The 20352-nt window shown below is 60.0% G+C and overlaps 1 protein-coding gene across 3 annotated transcripts in view; it reads right to left on the bottom strand.

The window, feature by feature from the left end:
• Nucleotides 1–225: 225 nt before the first annotated feature.
• Nucleotides 226–20352, bottom strand: part of CACNA1B (calcium voltage-gated channel subunit alpha1 B) — a 126492-nt gene continuing 106365 nt past the window's right edge. For 2 of the 3 annotated variants that reach the window (XM_090275075.1, XM_090275076.1), the window contains exons 38-47: nt 16566–16662; nt 13863–13971; nt 7563–7670; nt 6881–6993; nt 5505–5632; nt 3274–3412; nt 2949–3065; nt 1741–1948; nt 1237–1481; nt 226–1062 (exon numbers count right to left, since the gene is read on the bottom strand). In XM_090275075.1, coding sequence (XP_090131201.1) covers nt 532–1062; nt 1237–1481; nt 1741–1948; nt 2949–3065; nt 3274–3412; nt 5505–5632; nt 6881–6993; nt 7563–7670; nt 13863–13971; nt 16566–16662 — 1795 coding nt within the window. In that variant the 3' untranslated portion in view covers nt 226–531. The remainder of the gene's footprint in view (nt 1063–1236; nt 1482–1740; nt 1949–2948; nt 3066–3273; nt 3413–5504; nt 5633–6880; nt 6994–7562; nt 7671–13862; nt 13972–16565; nt 16663–20352) is intronic. The other variant, XM_090275077.1, reaches the window with a different exon arrangement.

The following is a 20352-nucleotide window of genomic DNA, read 5'->3' as shown; positions in this document are numbered from 1 at the left end:
GGTCAGAGAGTTGGGCTGTATCAAGTCCACTTGTTTAAGATTCAAAGAGCCACGTGGGACGTGTGTCCTGCGGACGCAGCTGAGACCTGCACACGCCGCAGGCAGGGCTCCTGCAGCGGCCACTCTGCTCTCAGTCGCCTTGGTCCTGTGGCCTCGGCGCTGCTGCTCTGCACCCCACTCTGGGGTAACAAGTGCTCCTCAGGCCCCATCCTCCTCCAGGGCCCACACAGCTCCCTAGACACTAGGGTCCATCCCAAAGGACTTGGACTCCCAAGATCCTGCTCGGCACACACAGCCACTTCCCACGTGGGGTCTGTGGTACGTGGCCCAGGCAGGGAGCACGTGAGGGACAGAGAAAGCCGTGGACCTCCCTCGACGGAAGAGCTTTCAGTCCATCCGGCGGGAAGCAGGGGAAGAGCGTCCGCTGCTGCCCGTTTTCCCGAGCGTCCCAGGGGCTCCGAGCAGATGATAAAACTCATCCATGGGAACAGGCCCGCGGGCGGGTGCGCGGCGGTGGGGGTCGCGGTGCGCCTAGCACCAGTGGTCTTGGTCGGGGTGGTGGTAGCTGTGCCGCACGCGACCGCCCGAGCTGAGCCCCAGGGTGCAGTGGTAGCCGTTGGGCACGCGGCGCAGAGGGTGGGACTGGGAGGTCAGGGAGGACACATAGGAAGTCCGGGAGGAGCGGCCGGAGTTGGTGGCTGCAGCCTCCTCGAAGGTGAGCACGTCCTCAGGCTGGGTGTGGGCAGTGGCCTCGCTGTCCAGACGCTGCCCCAGGTAAGGGTCGGAGCCGGTCCGAGAGCTGGGGGCCAGGGGCGGGCTGAGGGGGTCTCTCTGAAGCAGTGTGTTGTGCTCGGAGAGGCCACGGCTGAGCCGGCCTGGGGAGAAGGCCGGGAGGCTGCCCTGAGCCCCAGCAAAGTGCACAGGCGAGGAGTTGGCCGTCTTGTAGGTGATGCTGGGGCGCGGAGTCAGCGGGGTCTGGGGGAGCTGCCTCCGCGCGCCGCGGCCGGGAGTGCTAGCACCAGAGGTGGACGGCAGGGGGCTCCCGTTCCCTGAGCCGCTGCCCTGCAGGGAAACCGGATGGCGTGAGGCTCCGGGGCCCAGCACACGTGGGCCGGGTGCAGGGTGGGGACCAGGCAGGGAGGGGCAGGGCTCGGCCTTGGATCTGGGAACAGGGACTGCAGGGGCCACCCAGGCCGAGTGTCGCCAGGAGAAGCAGCCTCGGCCTCCTGGGCGTACCTGTCTCGGGGGTCCTGGCTCCTGCCCGGCTGTGGGTGATGTGGGGTGGCTGCTGAGGGAGGGCCTGGGCTGCAGGGGCTCCCGGCCCCCGAAGCGGTCACATGAATAGAAGCGCTGCTTCTCGGAGGAGGAGGAGGAGGGCTGCCTGCGTTCCTGGGACCGGCCCCGCTCCTGCCTGCGCTCCCGCCGGCCGCCTGCAGGCGCCTCTCCCGGGGGCGGCCCTGGCCCTGCAGTGCTGCTGGGCGCTGGTCCGGGAAGAGGAGATGTCACCGCGCTGGGCCAGGCAGGGAGAAGGTGCCCTCACCCCAGACCTGGCACTCAGGCCAGCAGAGGGTCCCGAGTGAGGGGCCAGGGTGGGTGGTCCAGCCTGCTGCCCAGCTGTGGAACCCACGCCCTGTACTCAGGGCTGGTAGTGGGGTCGTAAGTTACAGAAATCTAAGGGTCCCCCTCAGGCTCTCAGACCCCAGGCTCAGGCCACCGCCACTCGAGGACCCTCACACGCACCACCGTCTGTGTCTGCTGACAGGCTGGGCCCCTTGTCCAGGCACTTCTGCTTCCGGTCCCTGCGGCGGTGGCAGCGGTGGTGGTGGTGGGGGGCCGCCTGGCTGGCCGGAGCGCGGCCGGGGGCAGCATTGCAGAGATGAGCCATGTGTGGGCGCTGCGGCGCCAGCGTGGAGATGGAGCGCTTCATGGGGCTGGCGTCCGAGGCCGGCTGCGTGGGGGACATGGGAGGTGCGCCGCCTGAGAAGGGCCTAGGGGGCTCCCCAGTGGACACACAGCAGAACAGGCCCCTCAGGAGAGACCGTGCCCCACTGTCGGGGTGCCTCCCAGGGGGCAGGGGCGCTCGCTGGTGTTCCACCGGGCACCTCCCTCTCCCTCCCTGCCCAAGACCACCCATCTTCAAGAGCATCTGCACAGGCGCTGCTCTTGTGGGTGCCCGTCTCCCAGGCCAAGTGGTGCCCGGCAGGGCCTCTCGGGGGTGGTGGGCAGAGACAGGACATTGTAGGAACAGTGAGGACAGAGCCATGGGAGCGACAGTGACCAGTTACCAGAATCAAGTACAGATGAACCGTACGGAACCAGAAGCCGGGAAGAGGGGGGGCCCGGAGGAGAAAGGCAGGGAGAGCTCAGGCCGCGCTCTGCGTGAGCTGCATGCAGCCAGCCGGCTCTCAGAGTCCCAGCCCACAGGCCGGCCCCTCACCAGCCTGGCCAGGGACAGCAATGTCCCTTGACATGGCCTCAGGCCTGCAGACCCCTCCCTGGGTCCCTGTGAAAGGGGCTCAGCTCTGGCAACGGGGAGTCCAGCCCCCGCCTGGGGCCTCCTGCTCAGTCACCCTGTGGGTCCCACAAGTAGCAGGGCTGGGAGGGTCGTCAGCTCGTGTCCAAAGAAAGACGGGCCAGGCCACCTCAAGCCTCCAAGGGCTCAAGAACACTAAGGGGAAAGGGTGGTCTGAGGTGAGAGGCACCCAGGCATTTTCTGGGGTGGGAGGGACAAAGGGCTGGGTCAAGGATGCAGGCTGTACAACCCACAGCTGGGTTGGGGGGCTCTAAAGACCAGCACCGTATTCTGGGGGTGCCCAACAATGTTGGCAGTGATTAGGCAGCAGCACAGCTGGGGAGGCTCCACCCCAACAAAGCTTTACATAGGACACAGCGCTCCCGGGCCAGGGCTCTGCTGAACACCCCACCACCCGAACTCCGGGACCACCCACCTGTGTCCCTGCTGCCAGGCGGGGCATGGAGGCCGCTCGACCCTGGCTCTCCAGCCCGGGTTGGGGCTCCCCGTCAGGGCCCCTCAGGGCCATGCTCTGCATCTGGACATCCACAGCCTGGGGGTACAGCAGCCCCCCCAGTCACACCCACCTCATATCCCGCTCTCACCTTCTTCCTCACCCCCCCATCTAGTCTCACCCGTCCTTTCTCACTCCCGCCCCCATCTCAGCCCCCTCCACCCCGCACCCTGCACCCCCCTCCCGTCCCACCTCCACCCCTGTCCCCCCATCTCACACCCACCCCCAGCCCCGGGGGCCTCCTCACTGGTTTTCCCAGCTGCGCCACTGGGATCTCTGTGGAGTGGCCACGCTCCAGGGGCGTTGTAGCCTGGTAGGGCACCTCCTGAGTCCTCTGGGTGGTGCCCCAGGAGACAGACTCTTTCATGCCACTCTCTTGGGTTTGCCTGTGGGGAAGAGAGGTTTGCTCTGTCAGCGCTGAGGTCTGTATGCAACAGAAGGTCCACCCGGGACCTGGCCCTCCTTGCTGGGCATCTCCACCCCCGAGAGTGAGCTGGGAGCCTGTGGGGTGTGGCCCCTCATGTGCAGGCTCTTCCAAGCGGGGACACCGCAAGGGATGTGAACCCGAGGCTGGGGCTCAGAGTGGACGGGCAGAGGGGACCCTGGCCACCCACCCAAGGGAGCCCCGGCCCAGCACTTCCTAGTCGGGGCACATCTGGCAGATTCCTCAGACCCGACAGGGGCTCCCGTGTGCAGCAGGGGCAGGAATCGTCGGAGGTAAGGCTGAGACCACGCCTGTGCAGCGTGCAGAACGCACATCCTGCCTACGCCAGCCACACTCCCTCCGAGGGGCTCCTCGCGCTCACCTCCAGCCGTGCTGGCTCCTCCTGACTCCCTGACCCGGCCCCTGGCTGCCCTTCAGATCGGGCTCCTGTGTCCCCCTAGGGGACGGCCTTCCGCAGCACACACCGCACCTGCCGGATCCTGCCCTGCAGTGTCTGTCTTTCTGATGATGTCTCCCAAGTGGCATAAAAACTGCCTGGACTCTGCTGTGTCCAGTGTCCAGGGAAGCACTGCGCACATCCCCCATCACCCGGCTGAGGGGCACTGTCATGGTGGCCACAGCAATGGCAGACCAGTGGTCGCGGGGGTCTCTGAGGAGAGCCCTCGCTCTGCCGGAGTTGCCAGCCTCCCCCACAGGCACCCTGAGAAGCGTGGCTTTGGCAGGGCAGCGCTCAGTTTCGGTCAGGCTCTGGCGGGGTTCTGTGGAGGGCGCCCCTGCAGTGCTGTCCCCACCCTGTGACCTCAGACCCGGAGGATGGGGCACAAGGAGAGGCCTGATCACCTGCCCCCTGGCCTTCCTCTTGGGCCCTCCCTGTAAGGACAAGCCCAGAATCCAGATGTGGGAATCAGCTGCCCTGGGCCCGCCGGCCCCTAAGGAGCTGGCCCAAGCCCAGGCCCAGAACGCCACCAGGATGGCCCTGGAACTGGGAGAAGTGACGCAGCCCTGAGCAGGTGCAGCTTGTTACTCAGCCAAAACTACTGGATTCACAGTCCACAAACCGAAACCCAGCTCCGAAGAAGCACGCGTGAAATGCGAAGAGAGGAAGAACCCAGAGCCCTCCCTGTGCACGCCACTCCCAGCCTTGTCCCCCTCGAGAACAGCAGGCTGGGACCGGGCCCCGCTCAGCCCTTGCTGGCTGAGATACAGCTCCCATCCCTGCCCAGGCCCCTGGGGTGTCTGCAGATGTGGGACCTTGCTGGCCTGGGGGTGGGAGGCTGGCTGGAAGGACCGTGCCCTCCCGGGGACCCCAGCTGGCCAGCAGCAACCCTCTCAGCTATTCTTGGGGCACAGTGACCGTCACTCTGTGTCACTTGGTTTGGGGGGGTTCTTTATCAAGAATCATTGTGGCAAGAGTTGTGTGACATAGGAGGATCTTGCCAATTTGTCTTCTGAATATAGTTGCTTCAGAAATAGATGCCAGAATGGAGATGTGAGAGGAAATGCATCTGAGAGGAGGAGGAAGGTCAGAGCACTGAGAGGCCGGCGACAGAACGGGGTGAGGACCCGAGGCGGGAACCAGGAAGTTCAAGTTCAGCGAGGAAGGAGAGGCCCGGACCCCTCGCCAAACAGAGAAGCCGGCACACACGGAGAGAGCGGCAGCTGGAAGCAGGAGGCGTCCCCATCACGGCTCTCGGCGCTGTCAAAGGCGCGTGTCTGCCGTTACGGGACACATTTCAGAGTTCACCACAGAGGCTGCTTCATCTGGACTAGCTTTCGGTGGCTCATGTGAACATCTGGGGGAGGTGAGCACACAGCCGACCCGGGAGCTGGGACGGGACCTGAGGGCCCTGTCCTGAGTGCTACCCAGGGGCGCCCCTCCGAGTAGGGAGGTGGAGAGACCAGTTCAGCTTTCCCCTGCACCGACACGCCTGCGTGGCCCAGAGCTCAGCAGCACCCCTGTCCGGTGTTCACCCCATCCCACCCGGCACTCACACGGCCCCGCCCAGTGCTCACACCCACTACCCGGCACTCACACGGCCCCGCCATTGCTGAGGGAGGCCGAGCTCTTCTGCTGAAGGAAAACGCGGGCTCCTCGGAGCACAGCTGGCTGTGTCTGCTCCAGTGTGGCCTTCAGAGGGTGGAACAGGGACACGGCACCCATCTGCAGAACGGAGGCGGGCAAAGCAGCGCTCAGAGGGCTGGGGGCGGCCCTGCCGACTCCTCTGCACCACAGGGCCGCAGGGACCTGCTCCCATCCCCACCCCTACGTGCGGGGCCAGCAGGGACCTGCTCCCAGTCTGGTCTGCACGTGACATCGGGAAAGCAATTTTACTTCCTGGTGCTTCGGTTTCCCTGCCCACAAGATGTGGGGGCTGGATGTGGTTACAGGGGGCAAACGGAATGCCTCTCACCAACTCTAACTGATAGGCAGAGGCTGCGGGAGCCCCGGGCGAGCAGAATTCTGGAGATTCCGGGGCTGGGGGGACATCCGTGGCTGACAGAGAACGGAGGGCCGGGCGCGGGCACCAGACACCTCCCTTCCTGCTGCGGGCCAACACCACGGGAGCTCTGGACACCAGGCAGCTTTCTAGACAGAGCGCCTACGGTGGCCATGAAGGCTCTGCTGTGTGGGGAAGTTGTCACCTCCAAAGGATGACATCTGAAAGATGGGCCCCCAAGTCATCCTAACCACTCACATGTGGAACACATGGTGACCCTGGGCCCATCAGTTAGAATGTCCTCAGCCCCTGGCTGGTTGCACCTCCCAGAACAATCCCCTCATGCGTGCTCCGTAACGTTTCTTCTACCACTTAAAACGTGGTACCACCGGGCCTCTGTCCTCAGCCCTCGCATCTCTTGACCCTGAACATGAGCACCCCAAGTCAGGGGCTCCTCCAAACCACCAGGCAACCAGCTAGACCAGTGGTTCTCAACCTTCCTAATGCCGCGACCCTTTAATGCAGCTCCTCATGTTGTGGGGACCCCCAACCATAAGATTATTTCCATTGCTACTTCATAACTGTGATTTTGCTACTGTTATGAATTGTCATGTAAATATCTGATATGCAGGATGTATTTTCATTGTTACAGATTGAACATAATTAAAGCCTAGTGATTAATCACAGAAACAATATATACTTACATATGTGTTTTTCGATGGTCTTAGGCGACCCCTGTGAAAGGGTCGTTCGACCCCCAAAGGGGTCGCGACCCACAGGTTGAGAGCCACTGAGCTAGAGGGACACATAAAGGCTATACAGGATTTTTGACTTTGGGGCCCGAGAGGTGGCTGGAAGACCCTCTCCTCTCCCCGCTGCACTTCCTCTGGGCAGGGTGTGGCTTCCCGCTGTGCTCGGGCACCGGGAGGCTGCCAGCGTCCCATTACTTCTTGGAGACCCAGGGCAGGTACCTGGGACAGGGCCCCGGGAGCCTGGTGAGTTTGGTCTCTGCTGGTCTTGTTCTGCTTGTAGAAGTCGAATATCATCAGAGCTGCATAGACCTTCCCAACGGTCACCTCTCCGGCTGGAGGGGAGAGGGGGCAGGAAGGAAACAGAGGCCAGAGCTTGAAGGAGACAGGGAACAGAAAAGCCATGGAAAACGTGGGGCGCAGTGGGGTGAGAAACAGGCCCCACCCAGGACTCGAAGCGTGTGGCTTGGCCAAAGAGGGCTTCTCCCCTGACCCCCGGCAGTGCCTCCAGACGTGGCTGCGTCCCGCCCAGCGCCGCAGGGGCCCTCCCCGAGGCCTCGCCGCCTCCCAGCAAAGCGGAGTCAGCGTTCGCCTTTAAGCACCTCATTGTCTCGGCTTCTACAGCTGCTGGAGTCTCCCTGCCTTCTCTCTGGGGTTTTGGAAGTGCAGTCCCCACACTGAGGGTGTGGGTGGCTTTGCTCAAAGAATAACGCCACATCACCTTCTCCCCCGACTCCTGGGCACTGACTTTTAAGACCAGTTTTCCCTGCAGGTGGAAACTGAGTCTGGACTGTTCAGAAGGTGAGTCCACCTCTTCAAGGTCACTGGACAGTCACCTCACCCAGGCCTCCCTCCTCTGCCTCTGGGTGGGACACAAAAGGGGGGCCGTCACACCCTCACTTACGTTTATGGGGTGGCACCAATAAGTCCAGGGTCTTCTGGGGCAGATTGGCCCACACGGAGGCAATCTCCTTCCTCAATTCTGCGTCACACTGGTGCTGCTTCGTGCCAGCTGGGGCAGGCAGGGGTGGGAAGGGGAGGGGGTGTCAGTGCCACCCCACAGCCCCCTGGGAAACAGGCGGAGCTGCGCAGGCGGGAGGGCACGACGAGGGGCAGGACGCGGCAGAGACAGTGCTGGGAGGAAGGTGCCACGGAGGCCGGTCAGAGCTCCCTGCCCCTTGCCGGGACTCGTGTCCATTGTGCGCGCGTGACCGCATGTGCACGTGGAAGGGGAGGGGTACAGTGACGTCCACACACTCACCCACCGCTCGCTAAAGTGTATGGAGCACATCAGGTGCTGTTCCCGACGACGGAACAAAACCGAAGGAAGTGGCCCCGGGAGGAGCCTGACGTGAATCCACAAGGCAGGAGAGGTCAGTTAAAGTCCAGTGCGGCGGAGAGAGGCAGAGCCAAGTGGGGAGGGACGGGGAGTGTCAGGAGGGCTGCCCTTTTGGACAGGGAGGCCAGGAGAGGCCTCACGAGCAGGCGGCAGGTGTTCGTGAGACCCTGAGCGCAGAAGGGGCCCCGCTGTACGCGGGGGCCAGGGAGGCAGCGCTGGGACAGCGGGAAGGGATGGGACGTGCTCGGCTACCTTTGCTGGACACCAGGTTTATTCAGGCGCACGTTACATGCAATACAATTCCCCCTTTGTAACGGTCCCACTCTGAATTTTGGTAAATGCACTCAGTGCCGCATTTGCCACCGCAGACCAGCTGTGGGGCGCGGGGCGAGTCCCTCGGCCCCCACGGCCAAGCTCCCCACGGCCATCACGTCGCCTTCTGCAGAGCGTCACACAGACGGCACAGCGTGTGGGCTCCCGGCTCCGACTGCCTTCACTCGGCACGACACACGCGTGACCCCCACGTCACGGCTACACCCGCATCTGTCCCTGCTGCTGCTGCGCACTGTCTCTGGCACAGACCGACCACACACAGTGTGTCCACCTCCCCGACGGGCATTTGAGTCGCTTACAGTTTGGGCCAGTTGTGAATCCAGCCACAGCCCTTCGTACGGGCTTCTGTGCGGGTGTTTCCGCATCACCCACCCTTTAATTAGCGAGGGCTGACGCTGAGCACCTTTGCCGGCCTTTGCCGGCCTTCCCCGTACCTTCTCTGGTGACGTATCTGTTCAGGTCGTTTCCTTGCTTTCAATGGGCTGTTTATTTTCTTACTGCTGAGTTACAAGAGAGCTTTATATAATCTGGCAACCAATCCTTGTGTCGATGGGTTTTCCACAAGTATTTTCTGAATTTTTGGCCTGCCATTTCATTTTCTTAGATACCTTTTGAGAAGCAAGTTTTTAATTTTAATAAAGTTCAATTTATCAACTTTTCTCTTTTATGGCTCATGTTTTTTGCATCTTAAAATAATCTTTACCAAACTCAAAATTGCCGAGGCTTTCTTCCTGTTCTCTTCTAGAGGTTTTATAATTTCACATTTATGTCTATGATCCATTTCTATGATCTGAGTTCATTTTTAGAGAAGTGAAGGGACATGCTGTGGACTGAATTGTGTCCCCTGCACATGCTGAAGCCTTAACCCCCAGGGTGACTGTTTGCAGACAGGCCAAGAAAGAGGTAATTCAGGTGAAACGAGGTCCTAAGGGTGGGGCCCTGACCCCCAGGACTAGTGTCCTTACAGGAAGAGACTGCACTCCCTCTCCACATGCTCTGGGAGGAAAGGCCACAGGGGAGGACACTGGGAGAAGGCGGCCGTGTCCAGGCCAGGGGAGCGGGCCCCAGAATGAAACCTGCCTTCCTGGAACCTTGATCTTGGGTGTCCAGCCTCCAGTCTGTGGGGAACAAATGTCTGTCCTTAAGCCGCCCAGCGATGGTGTTTTATTCCGGCCGCCCAAGCTGAGTAAGACGGTAAGTGTCAAGGTTAAAAAGAAAATGGCACGTGTTGTCTACATTTCTCTCGCACCGTTTGTTTAAAAATTACCTTTTCTCCATTAATTGCCTCTGTGACATGGAAAAGCAATGGACCCCAAGAGTAAGTCCCTTCCTGGAGCCTCCGTCTTGTCACCAGCGCCGCACGCCCTGATCGGTGCAGCTCCACGAAGTCTCTGCTGCACGTAGGGTGAGTTTTCCAAATTTGTTTTTTCAAAATTGTTTGTGTTGTTCAAGTTCTTTGGCTTTTGTACATGCACTTCACAGCTGGCTCGTAAATTTCTACCCCAAAAGTCCGTTTTGACTTTCTGTTGATCAACAGCAGAAGGATTGACATCATAATATTGCATCTCCTAATACACGAACATGTTATACAGCTTGATTTACTTAGATCTTCGATTCCTTCGGTCTATGTTTTAAAATTTGCAGCAGAAAAATATTACACATGTATTTTTTAGAGTTTCCAGCTATAAGAAAGCATTTCATGCTTTTGGTGCAACTTTAATGGAACTTCGTTCATATTTCAATTGTTAACTGATATAAATACTGACCTTGTATCCTGTGACTTTGCTACATCAAATACTAGTTTTAGTTACATTTCTGTGGCTTAAAACAATAGAAATACGTTGTCTCAGTTCTGGAGACCAGAAGCTCCAAATGAAGGTATCGGCAAAGCTGTGCTCCCTCCAGTGAGGGAGAAAAGCCCTTCTTGATCTCTCCTTAGCTTCCGGTGGGTCACATAAATCCTTGGAATTCCTAGCCTTGTAGTTGCCTCAGTTTTATTAACATTTTATTAGACTTTTTGGGATTTTCCTCATAGATAATCATGTCAATTGTGAATAGAGGGAGTTTTATTTTTTCTCTTCCAATTGCTACACCTCGTTTCTTTTTCTTAACTTATTATAATGGCTAGGACCTCAAGTATAATATTGAACAAAAGTGGTCACAGCTCCCTGGATGGTGTGGCTCAAGTGGATTGAGCGCCGGCCTGCAAACCAAAGGGTCACTGGTTCTCTTCCCATTCAGGGCACAGGCCTGGGTTGCAGGTCGAGTCTCCAGGTGGGGGCATGTGAGAGGCATCCACACATGGATGTTTCTCTCCCTCTTTCGCCCTCCCTTCCCCTCTCCCTAAAAATAAATAAACAAAAAAATAAATAATTTCTAATGGTGACTGCAGACATCCTTGTTTTGTTCTTTGACCTCAGGAGAAAAGGAGTCAGTCTTTCTTAGTTAAGTATGTCATTAGCTGTAGGTTCTTCATAGATACCCTTTACCAGATTGGGGAGGTTTCCTTGAGCCCTGGCTGGTGTGGCCCAATGAATTGAGCTTGGTCTGTGAACCAGAGGGTCACCAGTTCAATTCCTAGTCAGGGCACACGCTTGGGTTGTGGGCACATGAGGAGCAATCACACATTGATGTTTCTCTCCCTCTCTGTCTCCCTCCATACCCCTCTCTCTAAAAACAAATAAAATCTTTAAAAACAAAAAATATATAAAGTTTCCTTGAATTTATAGTTTATATAGAATTTTAAAAATCACGTACATTGAATTTTGTCAAATGCTTTTCATGCACCAATTGAGATGACCACATCATTTTTATTTTTTCATATATTAAACTGTAATGATTGATTTTATCCAAAACCAATCCCAGGAAACCAAGCTTGCATTCCTGGGATAAACCCTATTCTTGTCATCATGTGTTATTTTATAACGCGTATGTGTGTGCGTGCGCACGTGTGTGGCTAGATTCAGTTTGCTAAAATGGCATTAAGGATTTCTGTGTCTATATTCATGAGAAATGTTGGTCTGTAATTTTTTTCCTATGAGGTCTGGAAAAAGTCCAGCCATTGTTAATGTAACGAGAAGGGTTTGTGCGACGTCGCTGTAACCCGGCAGCCAAGGAGCGAGGACTGGAATGCGCGTGTGTGAACAATGGCAACTTCACTGTACTGGTCGGTGGGGACGGCAGACGCTGCTGAGTGAGCACATGTACTGTGTGGTCATCGTATTCAAAGTGACTAAGCACAGCAGTATATCTGTTTCAGCTTTTGCGTTAAGCTTGAACATTCCTCCATGGAAACTGTTAAGATGACCCAGAGTCTGCAGCTGTGGGCAGCTGGTGACGGGCAGCTTCATCATAACAACATGCCTGCCCATGCTTCACGTCTTGTGCAGTTTTTTAGTGAAACATCAAATCACCCAGGTGACTCAGCCCCGCTACAGCCCAGAGTTGGTGCCCTGTGACTTCTGGCTTCTCCCAAAACTAAAATCACCTTTGTAAGGGAAGAGATTTCAGACCGTTGATGAGATTCAGGAAAATACGACGGAGTAACTGACAGCGATTAGAACTGTGCAAGGTCCCAGGGTGCCCACTTTGAAGGGGACTGAGGCGTCCTTGTCCTGTCTGCAATGTTTCTTGTATCTTCTTCAATAAATGTCTCTATTTTTCATAGTGCATGGCTGGGTACTTTCTGGACAGACCTTATGTCTTTGTTCAGTTTTGATATCAGGGTAATGCTGGCCTCGTAAAAATCAGCTGAGAAACACCCTCTGTTTTTCTACTTTCTGGGAGAGTGTTTATGGAATTGGCATTATTTCCACCTTAAATGTTTGGCAGACTTCACCAATAGAACCAACTAGGCCTGGGATTGTCTTTGTTAGAAGTTTTTTAACTGTGATTTGTTTTCTTTAATAAATATAGTTTTACTCAGGTCATTATATTTCAGGTCATCTATTCTTGAATAAGCTTGACAGCTCATGTCAAGGAATTTTTCCATTTCCTTTAAGTTCAAGTTTTTGACATAAAGTTGTTCATCACATTTCCTTGCCATCCATTCGGTGCTGGCAGGATCTGTAGCAATGTTTCATCTTCCGTTCCTAATGTTATTTTAATCTCCTTTTTGTCTTGATCAGTCCCGCTAGAGGTTTATCAGTTGTATTGGTTTGATTTCCACCTCGAGCATCTGGCTGTTGAGTTGGTGGAAGACGGAGGAGCCAGAGCACTGCAGACAAGTCAGTGGCGGACCGGCAGCAGCTCGGACCGGGCGGCTGGGAGACGGGGTAGAGAAGCCATCAAATTCTGGATGTATTTTGAAGGTAGAGTCAGAAGATATGATAAGAGGTAAGATATTGATCAGAACTGGGATATAAAACAGGAGACGGTACGACCAAAATTCTTGCCTTGAGCAACTGGAAGGACAGCCTGCACCATGGGGAGTGCAGACGCTGAGGGCTCTCTGAAGCTCGGGTAGGAACGATGGAATGTTGGAAAGCTTATCGGGCCTCCAAGTGCAGAGGGAGATGCCCTGTGACACACAGACTGGGAGTTCCGGGGGAGGCCCGGACAGACTGCGCCACCCTGGGGGAGAGAACTGGGAGTCACAGTATTGAAAGTCACGGGAACAGGTGCAGAAGACAGAGACAGCAGCCAGCAGCTAGGAGGGAGGCGGAACCAGAAGAAGAGGCATAAAAGGGGTTCAGAGAGGGGGGAGTGAGAGCCGAGGAAAGGCTGCAGACAGGTCTGCACCAGGAGGGCCGAGAAGGCGGAGGCCAGGGAGAGCTTCACAAGAGCCATCGTGCCGCGGTGACAGCGACTACAGACGGGGACAGAGAAATCAGAGATGACACACACACGTCTCTCAAGGAGCTGCTGGCTATGAAGGAAAGAAGACAAATAGGGACATTGACGGAGGGGAAGAGGGGATCTTTTGAAGATGGGAGGCATCATGGCGTGTTCATGTATCGACACAGATAACCCAGCACAGGCAGAACACAGGCGAGGCAAGAAGCAGTGCAGATCATGAGAACGGGCCCTCGTGTGCAAGGCGGAGACTGGCCTGGACTCGCCCAGCACAGGAGTCCGCGGAGCTCAAGGGAACAAGAGCAGGGGCTGGGGGTGGGGACAGGGTTTGGTGCAGGCCTCCCTCTGGTGACCCCAGTTTTCTGTGTGAAGGGGAAGCTGTCATCACACAAGGGGGAGGGGGGAGGTCGTGCTAGAGCTTCATTCCTCTTTGATCTGGCGCAAGCTACGCGTCTCCTCGGTGAACTCCGGCAGGAGAGCGCCTGACCCCGGACGGGGCTCGGGTGGGGGCAGCGGAAGAGGTGCTGGCCCGTGAGCGTGAGCAGGGCCGGGCTGTGCCCCCGCTGCAACTGGCTGCAGCCCCGTGTGACCTGGACAGGCCATCTCCACTCACTGTCCCTCAGTGTCCTTGCTGATGTGCAGGGCGCTTATCAGGGGACACAGCCGCTGCCCCCTCCAGACAGGGTCCCCCACCCCTCCCCGCGACCCCTGGGGGCCCCCCGAGGCAGCCGTGCTCACCTGGAGCCAGCTTGATGTCCAGTGCGGTCCGGATGAGGGCCATCAGCGTGGATGTGAAGTGGACAGTCATGTCCTCGTTGGAGATGGGCATGTTCATGCGAACCAGGCGCTGAGGACAAGGGGGCAGGTCAGGGCCCGGCCGCCCGGGGCCCCCACCCCCACAGGGCCGCTCAGTGCTGGAGGCCCCTGGAGACAACCCCTGCAGGTGCCCAGGACAGAGGTCGGGCCAATGGGAGTTTTGCCAGCATTCCCGCTTAGCCCGGTCCCCACCCTCACATGAGCTGAGCTGAGGGCTCCGCTGGCTGCAGCAAAGCACAAGTCCAGGCACAGACTTGCCCCCCAGGGCCAGCCAAGAGCCTGAATTGCTCTGGAAGAGCCGGCTTCCTCAGCCGGAGGACCTCCCCACCCGCTGCCCATGGCCGGGAGGATGGCCCTGCCTGAGGGGAGGGATCTGGGCTGCCCGACCAAGGCTGGGGTGCCCCAGGACAACCCACAGACAGGAGGGAGGACCCCTGTCCTTACTCCTCTGTCCAAACCCATTCCTTCCAGCCATGACCTGGGGCCCTGGACAAGGGTGGACAGCCGACAGCGCAGCCCGGGCGGCTTCCCTCAGCCCCGGGCGGCTCTGCCCTCACCAACCAGCCAGGGGCCTGAAGGGGACACCCGACGCCCCTCACTGAAAGAAGCCCAGGGTCTTAGAGATTAGCTCCAGTTGGGAAGACCCAGAGGAGCTGGGGCTGCCTGGGTCTCAGGCTCAGCCCCTGTTGGGGGCTGGCAGGCAGAGGCTCGGGCCATCCTACAGGAACGTAAGTCCTCCGAGCAGAGGGTCAGGGGCGGTTCCCCTTCAGGTGCAAGTCCCCTTTCCTCTCTCTGGTTTCCAAGGACAGAGCCCAGGGCCCAAGGCTCAGAGGACTTACATGCTCTCCAGGAGGAAAAGGGTCACAGATGAGTCTGCAATGTCCTGGCCACGGAGGGGCATCGTGTCCCACCTGTCTTTCCCAGCAGCCTCCCACTCCTTCCACAGAACGGGAGCCAGAGAGGGAGGTGCAGGGCCTCCCTGGCTCTGCCAACCCTCTGCCCAGCCAGCATCCTGGCCCTGAACTTAATCCTCAGCCTGATGGAGGGCAAGTGCCTGCAGACACGAACCCAGACCCTGTCCCCTGAATGCTGGCAAAGCCCCACTTGGTTACAGCCGATCGTGGTCCCAGGGCCTCACTTGGCACCTGTGTGATGCACCCCAGGGAGCACGGCTTCCCAGAGCAGTGTCCCTGCAGCCCAGCACCGAAGGCAGCGGGAGCGGCAGGGGCCTCCTCTCCAGGGCACTCGGGGAGTCAGGGAGCCGTGAAGGAGGAGCAAAGCAGGTGATTCCCAAGAGAGGAGGGCTCCGTCCAGGGCACCTTCCCCCACAGGGCCTGCATCTCAGAAAGCAGCAGAGAACCAAGGCCCGGACAGACAGACAGGCAGACAGGCGTCCGTGCGCTGGGCCTGACCCTGCTGGCCACAGCACCCTGTGCATCTTCTGCCCCCTCCCCAGCTCGCCAAGCCCGCCCACCCCCACCCACCCTGGCCTCTCCGTGCCCAGAACCTGGGAGCTGGCCAGCACAGCAGGGGAGGGGCTCCAAGGCCACCCATAGGCCCTGCAGCCCCCTGGCCCTGTGTCGGTGCGGACAGAGCTCTCCTTCTTGGGGACGAGGCTGTGGTGTTGCATGCAGGGCCTCCAGGCAGCCACGACACTCATGCCAGGCAGGGCAGGCTGAGGAAGATGCCAGAGGCATCCGCCCCGCCCCCAAAGGCCGTGCTGAGCCGGGTGACAGCCAGGCCGAGAAGCAGAGCACAGAGAGAGCACGGACAGCAGCAGACACACGGGAGCCCCGGCAGGAGGCTCGCTCAGAGAGAGGGAGACAGCAGGAAAGCTCCAGACACATGCCGGCCATTTGCTGGGGGCACGGGGCTGCAAAGGGGGCTCTCGGGGGGGACTGCAGGATACAAGGGGGTGACCGGACGCATGGGCGAGGGCAGCAGGCTCGGGGCTGGGGCCGTGTGAGGAGGGAAGCCTGGAGGTGTCCCTCAGTTTACACCCTTCCTGGCAGCTCAGCTGGCTACAGCCTCAGCGAGGGGGTGTGGCCATCACAGGGCCACCTGGGCCTGAGGCTGCTTCCACTGCATAAACCTTGCAGGACGCCTCTGCCAGACCTTCCTCCTCCTCAAGGCCCCCTGGGCCCACGAGGTCCTGCAGGCTCACGCCTTCCTCGGGCAATGGCCGCCAGCCCTGGGACGTCTGCAGGTGTATAGCTGGGTGGGTTTCTCACTGCAGACCCCTCTCCCCAGGGAGGCCCGAGGGTGGGGACAAGGGAGCCAAGTGTGGGACTGAGCCCAGAACAAAAGCCTCTGGCAAAAAAGCTGGCCTGCCCTGTCCTTCTGGGAAGGAGGCAGGAGGGAGCAAAGGCAGGGGACACTCTTTCTCTGTCTCCCTGAGCCTCTCAGGGCCACCGGGGGCAGCCCTGGGGACAAGGAGCCGGTGCAGAGACGCCAGCGTGGTGTGCGCGTCCCTCTGTCTGGGAAGGAAGCGGAGATGGCTGGGGCAGAGGAAAGAAAGAAACAGTGAGACAGCAGAGTGGCAGACAGACAGACAGACGGACAAGCCCCAACAGGAGGCGGGAGGCCAGCCCCAGCACAGACAGCCCCCGGGGAGCAGGGGTCTACCTTGTACGCCACGCGAGCTGGGCATTTCTTCCCCAGCCCCAGGGGCGGGGACATGTGTTTCAGCATCTCAAACATGTCATTGTAAGTGATGCGCCCACTGGAGACCCGGCCCAGGGAGGCAGAGGCAGAGAGGGTCCGCAGGAGGGTGCGGGAGGGGGGAGGGGAGGAAGCAGACAAGAAAACAGATCCAGTTAACCAGCGTTGGAGAAACTGCCGAAAGGGAATGAGAGGAGGGTCTCCGCTCCACTCGGCCCCTCGTGCCCCCGCCCCCCTCTGCACTCCGGCCCCGCGCAGGGCAGCGGGCTGCGGCATCGAGCTGATGAACATGGAGGGGTAAGGAAGGGCTGCATCGGGGCGGCTTTGGGTTGTCATTTCTGGTCTACACTTTTAGAAACCACAGGTAACACCAATCAGAAAAGAGCCGGAGGGCAGGTGGACAGGGCTGCGGGACCCTGAGGTCAGCTCAGCACCGCGGGCAGAGACACCCGCTTCCCCTTAGCGCTCCGTTTGCTTCCAAGTCAGCTGACAGGCTATGAAGTGGAGAAAAATCTAAGACCAGCAGGAAACTAGAGGAGAGCTTCGCTGTTCTGCAGGGAGCCCCCGAGGCTCTGGGCAAAGTGGACCAGGCCAGTCCCACTCCAAGCCCAGAGACGCCCGAGGCCAGCCCAGGGCAGGGCTGGGCAGGAAATGGGGGCTGCGGGCCGGTGGGGACACAGGGTGGGGACAGCTGGGGCAGGGGCCGCTGGGACTGGCACCACCCTTGCCTCCTCACACTGCACAAGAGGCAGGATGGGGGCGAGCACATGGGCTACGGCTCCCGATTCAGGACAGTGTCTGGGGGCCAATGACTGTCTCCTCCCCAGGTAGACAGGCCTGAAGCCTCGCCACCACCCATGGGACCTGCCTATAGGACCTGTTGAGGTCCAAGCGATAGTCATGTTCCGACCACCCGGGCCTGGCCCTCTGCCCAGGGTCCCCAGCCTTGGCCAGGCAGATCAGTCCAGAGGGGAAGCAGGAGGGCCCTCTCCTCTGTCCTCTGTGCCCCCAAGGATGACAGACCCCTGGGCCGTTGGGCTCTTCCGACCCAGAGGGGCAGCTGCTCCTGGTCTGCTGTGCCCACGCCCCCTCTTCCAGGCCCTGGGCCTCCAGTTTCTCTGACCATAAGCCCACCCTTGAGAGCCCGGGGGTGCAGGGGAAGCTGACCCCCGGCCCCCACCCAGCAGCCAGCTGCGGAGCTCACTGCCGGCCAGAAAGCGCTGTGCGCGCTGCCTCCTAGGCTGTCTGTCCCTGCCAGCTGGAGAGTGAGGGGATCAGCTGGGGACCAAAGCGTCCGGGAGGTGGGGTGCGGGGCGGGGCAGGGCGGGAGGGAGGCAGCGTCCTCGGTCCCACCCAGGCAGGGAGTGCACGCTGTGTGTGGTTTCGGGCAGGGAGGAGAATGTCAGATGGGGGCTCTGAAGTTGCAAACCTTGTAGGCCAACCTACGAGGGCAGTTCTTCCCTAAGCCAACGGGCGGCGCAATACAACGCAACAAACTGTACAAATCCTTATAATGAATCCGGCAACTGGAAAGGAAACGTCACAGGTTACAGCAACCGAGGCTCGGGCGCCCATCCCGCTGCCCTCCCGCCCTGCGCGGCAGACGTGCAGGCAGCTCCCTGGTGGGGCGCCAGGCGGGAGCCCCCGGGCCAGGGAAGGACGCAGCCTGGGCGCCCCGTTCTGCACTCGCCCCTGGCGGCCCCGCCCATGAGCCTGCGCCCGGCCCTCTGCTGCCATTGGGGTGCCGCGGAGGACCCCCTCGCCCCGGGGTGGGCGTCCCTTCCCTTCCCTGCACCGTGTCCTCTCAGTCCCATCGGCTGCCCACGTGAGGCCCTGTGTCTGGAAATTGGGGTAGAACGAGGAAGTTCCACTCCGGCCTCTGCCGCAGGGCGTGCCAACCTCGCGCAGCTCCCTTCTGCCAGCAAAGCCCTCGGGTGCCGCCAGGTTAAAACCGTGGGCCTGACACTACCAGTTGGATTCAAAAACGATCCCCACGGTCAGTGGAACAAAGTCAAAGCTACTCGTCTGACCCAGCTCGCCAGGCCTCTCAGCCTGCCCCCGCCGCTCTTTGCTACCGTCTCTCCCTTTCAGCCGGACACACTCCGCCTCCAGCACCTGCTGCCCTGGAGCTCGGTCCCTCCGGCCATCCTGCCCCCGGCACGTGGGCTCAGACCCCACCTGCTCTGCCACACCCCGGCCTCACGCTCTGGCTCCTCTTTCCACGGGGACCCCACACCCAAGACGCTCAGCATGGTCCCCGGACAGGGGCATGCACCACAAGACGGGCTGATCTCGCTCACAGCGGGTGCGACTGGGACGCTCCCTTCGAGTCCACACTCACCACAAAGTGCTGAGGCGACAACCGGGGGGGGGGGGGGGGACAGGTCTGAAAGCCGCTCTGAGCCTCCTCCTCTCCCCCAGCACATACAGACGTGTGTGCACGTGCACATCCACACACAGATGTTTACACACAGTGCACACTCAAGCGTGCAGTCACACGAATGCACCCGCAGTTCACGCAGCCACACCGGTGGAAGCGCGCACACACACGAAAGCCTAGGAAACTCCACCAAGTCCTGCAAGTAGGGGACTGAAGAGGACCACGCCCTGGCCTCTGTCACGGAGGCCAGTGGACCTCTGAGCACCGTCTGTCCTGCTCAGAGGCCCCTGCTGGGCCTTCCCCTCCGGGCGCCTGGGAGCAGCTGTGTCCAGCCCCGGCCTCGTGGGAGCGCGAGGTGGGTACGAGCTGTGCTCGTGTCCCTGCTACGTGAGGCTGTGGGTGCTGGCGGGCCACTCTGTGCTGGGACTTCCACTGTGCTGCACGCCACGCTCCCACAAGCACTTTCTTCTCCAAGTGCCCGACAGCCCGGCCCTCCTGGGGCCCCACGGAGCGCTCTGTGTGCGGTCGCAAGCCAGTCTGGCCCGAGTCCACGTCCTGTGTGCCCTGCCTCTGTGCCCCTGTGCTGACTGGGGAGCCCCGAGTCTGCGGTTCCCACTGGCTGGGAAGTGTCCTCCCCGTCCCAGGCCTGCACTCAACTGCCGTTGCCCGTCGGTCCAAGTCCTATCCCAAACCATCGGTTTTCCTGCAACACAATCTCCTCCAGAGGAGACGTGCCAGCAACGGCAGCGTCCGTGCAACCACATCAGGACGAGTCTCCATCCCGCTGGGCCTGGGTGCGGCCACCCTGCCCTCCAACCCAGTGGGTCTTCCTGACCAGAGAACCCGTGATGCGCCCCCGTCAGGAGAACAGGCCTCTCCAGGCCGCAGAAGAGGCCATGCGCACCATGAACATCACTCCAGGCTGTGCCTGTCTCGCACTGTGTGACAACTGCAGGTCTCTCGCCACCATGGAAAATACCCTGAGGCGCCACCAGGGCCTCCAGGATGTGACCGACGGGAAAGGGCTCACCCGGCACCTTCTGGGCCCTTGCTGTGCTGCAGATGTGCTGCGGCGGGGCCCGCGGGGAGGCTGGCAACTAAGGCGGTGAGGGGCCCTTTGGGGGCTGGGGGCAGAAAGCTCCAGGATTGCTTACCTGCGGAGCTCACTTGCTAGGAGGGCGTGAGCCCCACAAGAACCATGTGAGAAGGACATGGCAGGACAGGTGCCCCCAGCTCATTCCCAGCCCCCAGAGTGCAGGAAATCCCAGGCACCGGCCCCTCACTGGGGCAGGGGTCACCACGGGCAGGGCTGCAGGCCTGTCCACACCTGGAAGCCAGGCCTCTCGGCCCCTCCAGGCCCTCAGACTACTC

This window comes from Furipterus horrens, unplaced genomic scaffold (assembly GCF_987537825.1).
Source record: "Furipterus horrens unplaced genomic scaffold, mFurHor1.1.pri manual_scaffold_4, whole genome shotgun sequence".
NCBI classification, from domain to species: domain Eukaryota; kingdom Metazoa; phylum Chordata; class Mammalia; order Chiroptera; family Furipteridae; genus Furipterus; species Furipterus horrens.
Note: the sequence above shows the minus strand (reverse complement) of the source record. Positions and strands in the feature narration are given on the sequence as shown.